The following is a 12,510-nucleotide window of genomic DNA, read 5'->3' as shown; positions in this document are numbered from 1 at the left end:
ATTTCCGTTTTAATTATGGACCCAACCTCATCGAAACACGTGATCTGTGATAGATAGAAACGTGATTCGAAAGCACAATTGATTATAAGGTGCCGCATGTCGATCGAGCAAAGCGACAAAAATCTTCAAAACTGTGCTTGCCAGGTTTCGAACCTGGGACCTTCCGCGTGTGAAGCGGACGTGATAACCACTACACCACAAGCACTCGACAGTCACAACCACGGAACTTTTCTAAGAGCGCTTAAATCTTTGTACTAACTTTAATTACAGCACTTTTGTTACAAAATCCTCGTTATTCTCAAGATGGAAACTCGTTAACCTCGCGACACGTCGTTAAAGTCTGATGCATTTGTTTTCTCTTCAGCAATGGCGATTCCACGCAAATTTAATTCGTAAAGTCGTTTGCTCATCTTATCCTCTGGTAACGTGATTTTCTACAACGAAATTACGTCGCCGTTTTCACAGAAAAACATCTCTCATTCGTTTTCCGGCGTTCGACGATTACAGACAGCTTCCTGCTCTTGTCGCCTGCTTGAATGTTTACGAAAATCTTCAATCAAACTGTTCGATAACGTCAGCATATCTGAAGGAGGAAAATCATAGTTTTGTATACGACCCAAGATCGGTTTTATAAAAAGAAATGCCGTTCCGCCTTTCTTTGCAGGTGTCTGTAGTGTAGCGGTTATCACGTCCGCTTTACACGCGGAAGGTCTCAGGTTCGATTCCTGGCAGACACACACTCATTTTTTCTTTGTACCCCTTAAGACACACCTTCTTACATTCTGTTTTCTTCGTCACTTTTCAACGTGTTTATTTCCCTCATTCGAAAGTTATCTTCTTTCGCTTTTTCTCTCCGTATGGTTTTCGCCTACACCTAAACACAATGCGAAAAAGTGTAATATCCCAGGATCGTCACAAGACAAGAGTGACTATTTTTGAATGTAATTGTAATGTTTTGAATGTAATGTCGTATATAATGTAATACATTACGTTTTTTTTTCTTAACATTTCACTGCATAGCATTTTTTAAATGGTGTAAAGAAAAAATTGTTTGTTAAGTTGTTAAAATTATCGATAATGAGCCTAGNAATCATAGTTTTATATACGACCCAAGATCGGTTTTATAAAAAGAAATGCCGTTCCGCCTTTCTTTGCAGGTGTCTGTAGTGTAGCGGTTATCACGTCCGCTTTACACGCGGAAGGTCTCAGGTTCGATTCCTGGCAGACACACACTCATTTTTTCTTTGTGCCCCTTAAGACACACCTTCTTACATTCTGTTTATTTCGTCGCTTTTCAACGTGTTTATTCGAAAGTTATCTTCTTTCGCTTTTTCTCTCCGTATAGTTTTCGCCTACACCTAAACACAATGCGAAAAAGTGTAATATCCCAGGATCGTCACAAGACAAGAGTGACTATTTTTGAATGTAATGTCGTATATAATGTAATACATTACGTTTTTTTTTTTTTTTTTGTTTACATTTCAATCCATAGCATTTTTTAAGGAAAAAAAATTATCGATTTTATTACTACGTAAAATATATTTAAGAGTTTACGACCACTGTGCTGGGTGAGACGTTGTTGAAACAAAAAAAGTTATGCATTCCATCACGAAAGTAATGCATTCCATCACGTACATAAACAGTGTCGTAATTCGCCAAGTGCAAATCAGCAAATTCGTAAAATTTTTGTTTATTTTNACATTTCACTGCATAGCATTTTTTAAATGGTGTAAAGAAAAAATTGTTTGTTAAGTTGTTAAAATTATCGATAATGAGCCTAGATTAGTCCCATTAATAATAAAAAGGAAATCCTCATTTTATCATTAATTTTGTTACTTTTTATTATTATTATATTTTTCGAATTATGAATTATCTCTTCAACACTCTGGAATAATTTTCATTCGTTAAAATTTACTAATTAAACGCATTAAGTAAATTCTTAATGTATTCATTAATTCAGAATATACAGTAATTTTATTGTTTTTCCTCTCATTTTTCATCTTAATACTTTATTATAATTAAACATAAAAATATTTTCTTTCTTAATATTCAGTTTAATAAAATATTCTATTCTATAAATCTTCTGAATAGATTTCAATCTAGAGATTAAAGCCTTTTATATGACATTTAAAGTAGTTTAATGAATAAACTTTTTTATAGTAAATTTGCAATAATTTTTTAATTGTTTCTTGTATTTTAAATTCTATTCCTACAGGAACAAGCCTATGGTCCTGCTTGCTTTTTTGCTCTTTAATACTGCACTTCTTCGTACTCAAAAATTTATATAAAACAAGATTTTTTTCAAATCTTTAAATATTAAATTTATAAATATTAAAACTAGACAATAATTTTCGAATTTATTTATAATATTATATTTTCTACTAAAAAATATTTTCAAAGTTTACACTTCATACAAACTTTAGATTTTAATTTATAATTCACTTCATCCCTCTTCCTGTGATACAGCACTATAATTTCTTGGCACCTTTTAACTTCTAAGAAAAAAAGTGTCTTTGTCACAAGTTTAAATGTGTAGAAACGCCATAAATTAGCACAGTTTAACCGGTTATTAACACTAAATAACCACTATATATAATTAATTAGAATATATGCAATAGTTTTATACAATTAAACTAATTAGTGGACGTGCATTAAGTTTAACATTTTAAAACTTTAATCAGCATCCGAAGCTTAATGTTTAGTTGCTGATGTTATTAATTCAGATAACGTTAAAGGGATTTTAAGAATGATTATGGATAGATACAACTATCATAATTGATTAGTTTTACTTATTACTGATGATGACGCCAATGACAAATTTAGGACTTTAAAATTAACTCCGTTTGTCTATTTTTGGAATAAATTTAGTTTAGATCGACAAACACCATTTTTAAAGATAAAATTCCAGTTACATTAATTGTTTAAAGCTGCTTTTATAATGCATTAAAACTTTATATGAATGTATATTTACATGTATTTGTCGAATTGTAAATAAATAAGAATGCATAAGAAATGCTAATTCAAAATAAACAATTACTTTTCTGTTTATTAAATATTTTATAAATAATTCTGTATTTTAAAAAATTATTATTCAGATATAAACTTTTATTGATTTTTATATCATTTATATAAGTTATTAATTTGGATAATCTTTGAGAAGTCTAAGAATAAATTCAGTAAATTCAGTCATTTTAAAAATAAATTATACATTATTTTTATAATATGTATATGTTTAAGAATGATGTATAATTTATAATATATACTTTTATATTCTAATGAAATATAACTTTTATTATATATGTAGTATATTTACACGTCTATTTACATGTTACAGTATATGTATTTATGCATTTTGTAAAAATATAAATTTATATATTTTACTACACGTATAATAAAAATATGTAGTAAAAGGTATAAAAATGAAAATATTTAATTTTTTCATTTATGAACTATTTATATACATATAGATTTAAGTTATTTTTCTTTTCCATTATCGTTAGTCTTATTTTTCTTGCAATAAGACTTGCATTAATTTCATGCAAGACTTATTAAGTGCATTGTAAGAGTTATTTATACAGTATATATATTTAAAAGAAATTTATAATTACATAATTACTACATATAGTTGCAATTATNAAGGCAAAGATTAAAGAAGCGAAGATCAAATCCTGGCAAGATTTCTGTACCCAAAGCTCGAATAAGCCTTGGGGCTACATTTATAAAGCTTGTATCAATAAAATTAGACAGCCACAATACTTAACAACGATAAAGGATGGAACCACTTATACAGAGGGAATTGAGGGCACAATTATGACACTAATGAATGGGTTTTTCCCTGAGGATAACCCAGACGAGGATACAGAGGAACACAGGAGAATGCGAGAAGAAGTACAGAGTCAGTATCTGGGACTGCTAGACCCAGGGTTTACGAGAGAAGAGGTGAATAACGCTATCCACCGGATTAAGCCGGGGAAAGCACCAGGCAAAGATAAAATAGTGGCCGAAATACTATACAAAATCTGGGAAACTGGCCCTGGGTTTATCCAGGACTTATATAACGTGTGTTTAAAGTTCGGAACTTTCTCAAAGGTATGGAAAGTCGCAAAACTTGTGATTATACCTAAGGGCGATAAGGTAGATAAGAGCTTAAGGAAAAGTTACCGCCCAATAAGCCTGCTGCCGGCAATGGGCAAAGTATTGGATTTTATGGTTAGTCAACGAATATTGCAACATCTGGAACAGAGAGCGTTTATGAGCCCAAAGCAGTTTGGGTTTTTACCGGATAAAAGCACAGACGATGTAATTCACAAGGTTGTTGAGACCATAACAACTAAGCTAAATAATAAGAAGTATTGTTGCGCAATAAGTTTAGATATACAAGAGGTATTCGACCATACATGGTGGCCCCTTGTTTTAAGTACGCTAAGAAGAGCGGAATGTCCGAGTAACATCTATGAAATTGTGAAGGACTATTTTAAGGATAGGAAAGTGGAATATCAAGCAGGTGAATCATGCATTGAATACAATTTAAGTCGAGGGTGTCCACAGGGATCTAATTCCTGACCCCCTCTTCTGGAACATTGCATATGACAGCTACCTAAAAACTGACAAGGGTAACGATATAGCCGAGTTCGCATACGCGGACGATACAATAGTCTTTTTGGAGCAAATTCGAGAAGGGACATTGAGAACCAAGGAAACATACTATTGAACCTGATCTCAAGTAGGGGAAGGGAGCTTAAACTCCACTATAACCCCAGAAAGACAGTAGCGATTGTTTTCTCAAAAGGATCTACCCCGGATCTTTATAAGCGCACGCCTACCCTAAAGATGGAAGGTGAAAGCATCAAGGTGGAAAAGCAGATGAAGTATCTGGGGGTGATATTAGATCACCGTCTGACATGGCTACCACATGTTAAAGCTATGAGGAATGTAACAACAAACTTATTTAATGCATTGGCAAGGGTTGCTAAGGCTCATTGGGGCCTAAGCACAAATGCTTTAGCCACAATATATGAAGGGGCATTTATCCCCAAGATAACGTATGCTGCTGGGGTGTGGTATGCGGCAGCACAGAAGGTTGTAATTAAGAAACAAGTACGGAGTGCGCAAAGGATGGCTCTGTTGAGGTTGACAAGAAGCTTTAGAACGGTGTCAACAGATGCGTTACTAGTAATTGCTGGAACGCCACCCATAGACCTGGTGTTAAAGGAGAAGGCAAATTGTTATAGGTGGAGAAGAGGATTACCTCTGATACTAGATGACCAGATGGAAAGTATGGAATACGAGACAAAACCAAAGGCTACAATGCTACCCAAGTTATATCATAGAATGGCCATAATGACAGCAGCAGAAGGGGAAAGTAGTGAAATAAACATTTATACGGACGGGTCGAAGGTTGAAGACCGAGTAGGAGCTTCCTTCTTGGTCGAAAAAGAGGATAAAATTATACATTACGAGCAGTTCCGGTTGGATAACCGCTGCTCGGTTTACCAGGCGGAATTATTGGCTTTGTTACAAGCAGTAAAATGGTGTGCCAGTAGTCAAAACTTAAGCTCTATAATAATAAATACAGATAGCAGGGCGGCCCTGCAAACATTGCAACAATTTACAGATACAAACCAAATGGCTCTAGAGATGAAGACCCTAATAAGGGTAAATCATTTACAGATTAAGTTCAGATGGGTTAAGGCCCATAGTGGCATTAGAGGAAATGAAAGAGCAGACGAGTTAGCTAAGGAAGCTACACAGCTAGAAGAGATTACGTACAGTAAAATCCCAATATCATATGTAAAAAGGAGATTAAGACAAAGTACAGTAGAAATATGGCAAGAAGAATGGAGTAATGGGAGGAATGGTAGACATACTTTTTGGTTGCTTCCCAGTGTTGAAGAACGGACTAGAGAACTTAGATGGCTAACACCAAACTTCTATTTAACTCAGCTTCTGACGAATCACTGCAATACGAAAGATTATCTCAAAAGAATCAATAAAGTGCAGGATACCTTATGTGTGTGCGGAAACGGGATGCATAGTCTGGAGCATCTTCTGGAAGAGTGCAGTAAGTACGAACAGGAACGTCTGCAATTTCAGCTGCAAGCGAAAGACGTCATTCATACAAGTGAGATAGACCTTTATATGTGCCTCAGACACAGGGACTTAGTGCGGGAATTGCAGAACTTCACGCGGAGAATATTGTCGTGAAAGGGATACGAGTTATATCCTGGTATTGTAATCAAGTGTACTAAGTTTAAGGCAAGAGCCTTTTGTATATATTTGTTATTTTATTTTATTTATTGTTATAATTGTACAAGATATACAAGATAAATTGAATAAAGAAAAGTCTCCCTTGTTGTACGGATAGTGGGACAAGGGCGATGCTGATCCCCATTGGGGAAATAATGATTACCAAAATGAAAAAAAAAAAATGAATTCAAATGTGAATAACAATAAGTTGCCTCGACTTGTTCGATTATGTTATCAACTGAATTTCATATTTATTTTCACATTTTTACGTCCTTCACGTGTAAATAACGGAAAAAGAACAGAGAAGAACCGTGAAAATGTGAAAATAAATATGAAATTCAGTTGATAACATAATCGAATAAGTCGAGGCAGCTTATTGGCGCGAAATTCGCGGCCGTGAATGCCAAACAATTGTTGTCATAGACTTCGAAAAGCTAAATGCTTGTAATGAAAGTCACTTAGCGTGCACGGGCGAAAACCTAGGGCCGTTCGAGCTACCAAGCTGTCTCGAATCTGTGAAATCATAACTGTGACTTAGATAATTGACGAAACTTTGAAGACAACTGAAAAAATAGATGTAAATAGAGAAGGCATTTGTATTCTGTTACAAATTACGTTGCAGATTTTTCCCTTAAAGTATTCTCTTTCTATATGCTGCAAAAGGCATTTCCACGCGTTTTAAAAATTTTTGAATTGATGGCGTACGAGTGAGTAACGCAAGCAAAATCTGATTGATTAAATCGTTCGGTGCATTTCTTTCGTTCCACCAAGACCCCAACGCAGCAGGTACCTAGGGCCGCAAGCCGCACTCACATTTAATGTATTTAAACGATGATTTATATGTTTCGTTTCAATAACGACACCTTTCCCAATATAATCTGTACGATTTCTACAGAAATGTCGAAAATTTGCACCTGCTTAACACTCAATACAATCTTCGAATTTAATATATTTTTCTAAAAATAAAATGTGTCCTTCTGACTAAAAACACGCTGTCCCTTCGCATTAAAATTTACTGCATATTTAACGAATAACTCAAATATGTTTAGTAATAATATTTATTAAAATATTTTACAAATTTTAAAAATATTAAAATATCTATTATTAAGATTATTAAGAAAAACAATAACTTTAATTAAGAAATAAAAGAAATTATGAAGAAATTTCCAGAAAATAATTAATTAAATTTTTATCTGTGTAAATCTCTTCATCTTTATTGTACCGTTCTTTGTCACAATTGGTGCCATACAAATGATGGTCTAAAGATTTTTCTTCGTTAATCGACGTGTTGACCACCAACGATTAAACGTGCTTCGACATATCGCCATGTTTTGCCTTGTCCTGGCTAGGGATATTCCCTGGATATACTTTAAACGTTAAATGATATTTAATATTGTTTCTTTTATCACCGTGACGATTTATCGCCATTCGTCGTAAATATTATTGACACAATCGGGATGATAAATGACATTATCTTCTGAAAATGAGTAAAAGGATTTGTCGAAGTTCGTCAAACGCTGAGATTTCGTCGTACTTTGGAAATAATTTTATGCACAAATCACTCGAGTTGTTGTCTGAGTGGTGCGCATCTAAATATTCCTTCCAGTTTTTCTCGTCTCCAGATCTAAGACATTCCGTTGAAGATTGTATTAGGTTCAAGTCGGGTTGTCTGAGATCCATTTCACACTCGACTTTTTCCGGTAACATTCCTGGGTGTGAAATGTGGGTAGTTGGAAGTGTAATAGTTACTTTTGGCGGCTTCGTTTCGTCTTCAAATCTGACTTTTGCCGGATATTCGAAAAAAATAAATTCTTCTTTCACTTGTGTTTCTTTATCGTGTTTATATTTATTTCGACGAGAACGATTATTCTCAGATAAAGCAAGTTCCTCGTGAGTACTCAGAAGCGGTATCAGAAAATCGTTTTTGTCTTCTAATGGAGCTAGAATTTTTTTCTTCCTGGCAGGTAATGCACGACTTTTTATTTCAATTTCATCTTCCTGGTCGTAACATTGAATTACTTTTATTATAACGATTATGACAACGCAAACTGCTAGAAATGTCGCAAAGAAAGTAGTGATGTAGGAGAATGTTTTAGGTTTGACGATCCAGGAAAATTTGAAGTTGAAATCCTTTTTGTCGATTCTAAAACTTGTGTCAGTACCGTTTACAGATGCTTTGTTTTTTAATGTTCGATGTTCGTCATTCAAATCTTTGTATTTTCTAACTTTCTTTTTGTAATGTTTCTGGATATCAAATGTGGAGTAGTGTTTGTTCTGTGTATGATGCGAATTTCCAACGGTGATTTTATTGAAAATCTTCTGTAAAGGATCGGTTATTTTAGTATCCAGCTTGTCTGGTCTACTCAATCCATTTCTTTTGTATAATTGTTTTAAAATTTGCCATTTTCGCCTGGCTTTTGCAGACCTTTCATTCGATATTCCGTGTGGTGTGCTTTTGAGTCTCGTTTTGTTACTAGCCCCAACATCGAAGTTACAGAAAAGTTTTCTCGACAAAGTAGGCATTTCGGATGGATGTCGACTTTTCTTCTTTGCTTCTCTTTTCCGTGGATAATTATTGTCTCTGGCTCGAATATAAGTTTGTTTCGAAGTCTCTTTCGGTGTATTTGACATATTCCGGTATTTCGTGATGAAATTTCTGATTTCATCCTGTTTCTCGGATGGAATCGAAGCTTCTGCATTCTCCAATTCCTCCGCTGGGTAATTATGGTCATATTTGAGTAATGTAATTCCTCTCGAATCAACTGATAATTCGAAAAATTTCAACATAAACATATAAATTATGAATATCTTCATAATTTTAAACTTTAGCATTTATTTTATAAAAATATCGCTTTCAATCGCTTTGCAAATACCAACGATAATGAATCGTCTAACAATATTGAAAGATTAATTGTTACTGTAGCAATAAACAAATTTTATATTTTAAAAATTAATAAATATCATATGGAATGAGTTATAATTTAGAAATTTGATTTTTAATAGAAATATAAAGCAATAGAGCACTATCAATTTTATGAAGTAATTAAAGAACAAATTATAATATTCAAAATGACTGAAACGTCACACCATTAAAGTCTTTAACTGACACTGTATGAAAAAGAGACACAAATGATTAAAAGGAGAAAATATCTTACTGGACGTTGTACTTTTCGAGAGACAGGGAGGGGTAGCTGCCCCTAGAAGAAAAGTTAATGTGTATTAATTGACACACAGACACAAGTCGACCAATGCATGCGTCGAAGATAAAACTTCAGGCTACCAAAAAATGCAGTTGTATGTTTTATTATTTTAGCCTTAGAAAACAATCTTATTATATTATTTAATAACCTGTTTGCACAATTGGCTGATTTCTTATACTGTTTCTCAAATGCAAACTTTGGTGTCAATATCAAACTTCAGAATTTTTTTTTATTTGAACTTTCTCAATTCTTATTTGTCGATGAAAAAACGCATTTGTTTCTTCTGTAAATTAGCACCATTCCTAAATATCATTACTTAAGGTTTTTTTTTGGATTTATTTTCAATTTCAGCTTATCAAAATAATTTTTCACCAATAAAATCTTCCTTTTTAAAGCCGCAGCCGTTGGAGCAATAATCACTATGTCATCCGCAAAATCTATCGAATATATCACTTGCTTATCTTCTAAGAACTTATCGTTTTTATTTTCAAAACAACTATTTATATCGAATGTGTAAAAATTAAAAAGGTGAGGTGACCAAGAGTTTCTTTGCAATAAACGTCTGTATGAATCAAATGAAGACCAATGAGTATGACCTTGCTTTATAGTAATTTTATATTTGCCAAAAAGCACTGCTATAATATTTATTAAACATTCATCTGCTTGATATAATTTTAACTTTTTTGTAAGCCTGCAATATTTTCAGAATCGTTAGCTTTTATTAAGTCTAAAAACATAAAATGATCTCAGTTATGTACTCAGACATAAAAGCCTTAATCCTAGATATCTTAATTTATATGAATGTTTAACAAAATAATATACAGCATATGTCCACCCTGAAGTTCCATTCTAAATATTAGTGAAAGAATTTTTGAAATCAAATGAATAGTTTCGGAGATTACCCCTAAATACAGACTTACAAACATTACCTCTTTATATTAGTATAGATACAAATAAACGTAGTAAGAAAGTATACATTTTTTTTTATTTTTTTGGGGTCTCCAGAAGGAATTAATCAAATTCCCATAAAAACTTATGATAAATTGATAATGTGTTAACAAACAATTCAGATAGCGAACAAAGTCTTGGAACGGATTACGTTCGTTAACCGATCACCCACTGTATAAAAGAACAACTCATCTCCCAAAAAATTATTATTAAGCAATTTTTTTTAAAATCTCAAAAATTGACAAAAACATCAAAAAATAACTTTAAATTAAACAAGAAACTTAAATATTTAATACACCTGAAAACTTGTAGATTAAAAAGAACATCACCTAAAATAACAAAAATACAGGCATACAGTATGTACAGTACCTTAATGATACTAAACGTCCTGGCAGTGAAACTGCTAAAATGAGAAAAATAAATGAAAAATTGATCTTCCAATGACTACTTTTTAGATAAAAGAAACTTATAATTTCTATAGCGCACATATTTTAAAAAGCGAATAAAATTACTAGAAAATGGCAGATTTTATACCTTAAAATCGCATGCAAACACTGCTTTCGCTATGAAATTACCGTATTTTGACGAGTATAAGTCGCTGTCGAGTATGATTTTGAGCCCCAAAAAGTAGTAAAAAAAGTGCGATAAATACTCGTCAAAATACGGTACTATTGTTTTCACTGTTGCAATATGAGAGCAGTTCGTGTGGGGCACAATAAAATCTGCTAAAACCATAAAAATCTAAATGCAGTTACCTCAAAAACGATTCTTAGCACCACCAATATATTGAATGTGTGCATTCTAGAAATTTAAGGATTAGTTATAGAATCCAGTTGAGTTTCCAGAATCAAAATTTCTGGTGCTCGGCATTGGATGATTAAAAAAAAGAATGAAAAAATTGACTACCGAATAATACTTCCATTTAAAGCAGCATTATGCATACTTCATATGGTTTTCCTCTATGTATTTTATAGAAAAGAATGTTAATAGAATTAAATAATGGGCGTTGTTCTTATAAAAATATTTTTGACTTGCCTCTGAAATGGCTCCAAAACTATTGTTTGCTATTTTTGTGTGTTGGAATAATATAACAGTACACGTTCTTCAAAAACATTTATTTTAAATCAGTAATGTTACTCAGGTTTTTTCAAGCGTAATCACTGAGTTAGTAGGAATTGGCCCCACAAATAAACACAATGTCTTCAATTGCCCAAAGTCTACATTAAGTTACGCTATAACAAATAAGTAAGTTACATATCTAAAAGTGCTCTGAGTTTGTTTATTTCTTCTTTGAAGTCCATCTCGTAACTACATTTCCTTGAAAACCCAAAGTCTATGAAGTAGGGTTGCTTGGTGGTCCTGTGTAACAAAATATTCTGCTTCCTGATATCGCCATGCAAAACTCCGGCCGCGTGGATCTCGCCCAACGCCCGAACAATCGCTTCCTTTTCCTCATACGATGGGTCACACTTCCAGAGAGGATTAGCATCGAGTTCGTCTAAGAGCAGGGTGTATTCGCAACCATGTAAATAGCCACTGTAATGAAACTTTGGAACAACTTGACCTTGCAGGCCTCTCAACTTTTTGTAGATTTTAACTTCGTTCTGCAGTTCACAGAGGATGTCGTATTCTTCATCACTCTGCTCCTCATCAAGCCCAGAAATGCTTTTCGCTGCATACAGACAGGGCCGGATTAACCCACTTTAGGGCCCTAGACATTTTCTTCTTATCGGGCCCCCTCGCTCACAAGAAATAGAGCACACAAAAAAATATATAACAAAACTAAATAATGTGAAAAACTAAAACAAATCTTAAATTTTTATTACTGTAATAAAAAATATTTAATACACAACAATAAATTTTAGTTTTTCTAGAAAAGTTTAAACAGTTTGTTTATAAATTTAAAAAATTGAAATTTATTTTATTAAATGTCTAACAAAAGTTGTTATACAAAATAAATATTACCTTAAAATATTAATTTTCAACAAGACTGTGTCTTGTTTATAAAATCGTACTGCCTGCTGTGTTACCAGCTTAGAGGTATGAAAGAGTACATGTCAGGAGTTGCAATATGGCACAGAGTATTAAGTGCCAAAATCACGCGCGCATAAAAAAA

General features: G+C 33.1%; 2 protein-coding genes and 3 non-coding genes across 5 annotated transcripts in view; 3 read left to right on the top strand and 2 right to left on the bottom strand.

Annotated features, from left to right (window-relative positions):
* Window positions 1-132: 132 nt before the first annotated feature.
* Window positions 133-205, bottom strand: Trnav-cac. Its single transcript has one exon. It is a non-coding gene; the product is annotated as a tRNA-Val (tRNA).
* Window positions 206-664: 459 nt separating this feature from the next.
* Window positions 665-737, top strand: Trnav-uac. The gene has a single exon. It is a non-coding gene; the product is annotated as a tRNA-Val (tRNA).
* A 420-nt stretch (window positions 738-1,157) lies between these two features.
* Window positions 1,158-1,230, top strand: Trnav-uac. The gene has a single exon. It is a non-coding gene; the product is annotated as a tRNA-Val (tRNA).
* A 3,600-nt stretch (window positions 1,231-4,830) lies between these two features.
* Window positions 4,831-6,204, top strand: LOC111620067. The gene has a single exon (XM_023361915.1). It carries the CDS (start codon window positions 4,831-4,833, stop codon window positions 6,202-6,204), a length of 1,374 nt encoding a protein of 457 aa, XP_023217683.1.
* A 5,440-nt stretch (window positions 6,205-11,644) lies between these two features.
* The window catches only part of LOC111620056, a 5,575-nt gene continuing 4,709 nt past the window's right edge, over window positions 11,645-12,510 (bottom strand). Inside the window, exon 4 of the mRNA XM_023361903.1 lies at window positions 11,645-12,066. Within this exon, the coding sequence (XP_023217671.1) occupies window positions 11,645-12,066 (422 nt within the window). The remainder of the gene's footprint in view (window positions 12,067-12,510) is intronic.

The sequence above is a fragment of the Centruroides sculpturatus genome, unplaced genomic scaffold, assembly GCF_000671375.1.
Source record: "Centruroides sculpturatus isolate CEXI.00-Female unplaced genomic scaffold, Cexi_2.0 scaffold117, whole genome shotgun sequence".
NCBI classification, from domain to species: domain Eukaryota; kingdom Metazoa; phylum Arthropoda; class Arachnida; order Scorpiones; family Buthidae; genus Centruroides; species Centruroides sculpturatus.
This window is presented reverse-complemented; position numbering and strand designations above follow the sequence as displayed.

Bases quoted from the DNA above. Each gene is read 5' to 3' on its own strand.
- LOC111620067 (XM_023361915.1), top strand. From the start codon at position 4,831: ATGGAAGGTGAAAGCATCAAGGTGGAAAAGCAGATGAAGTATCTGGGG.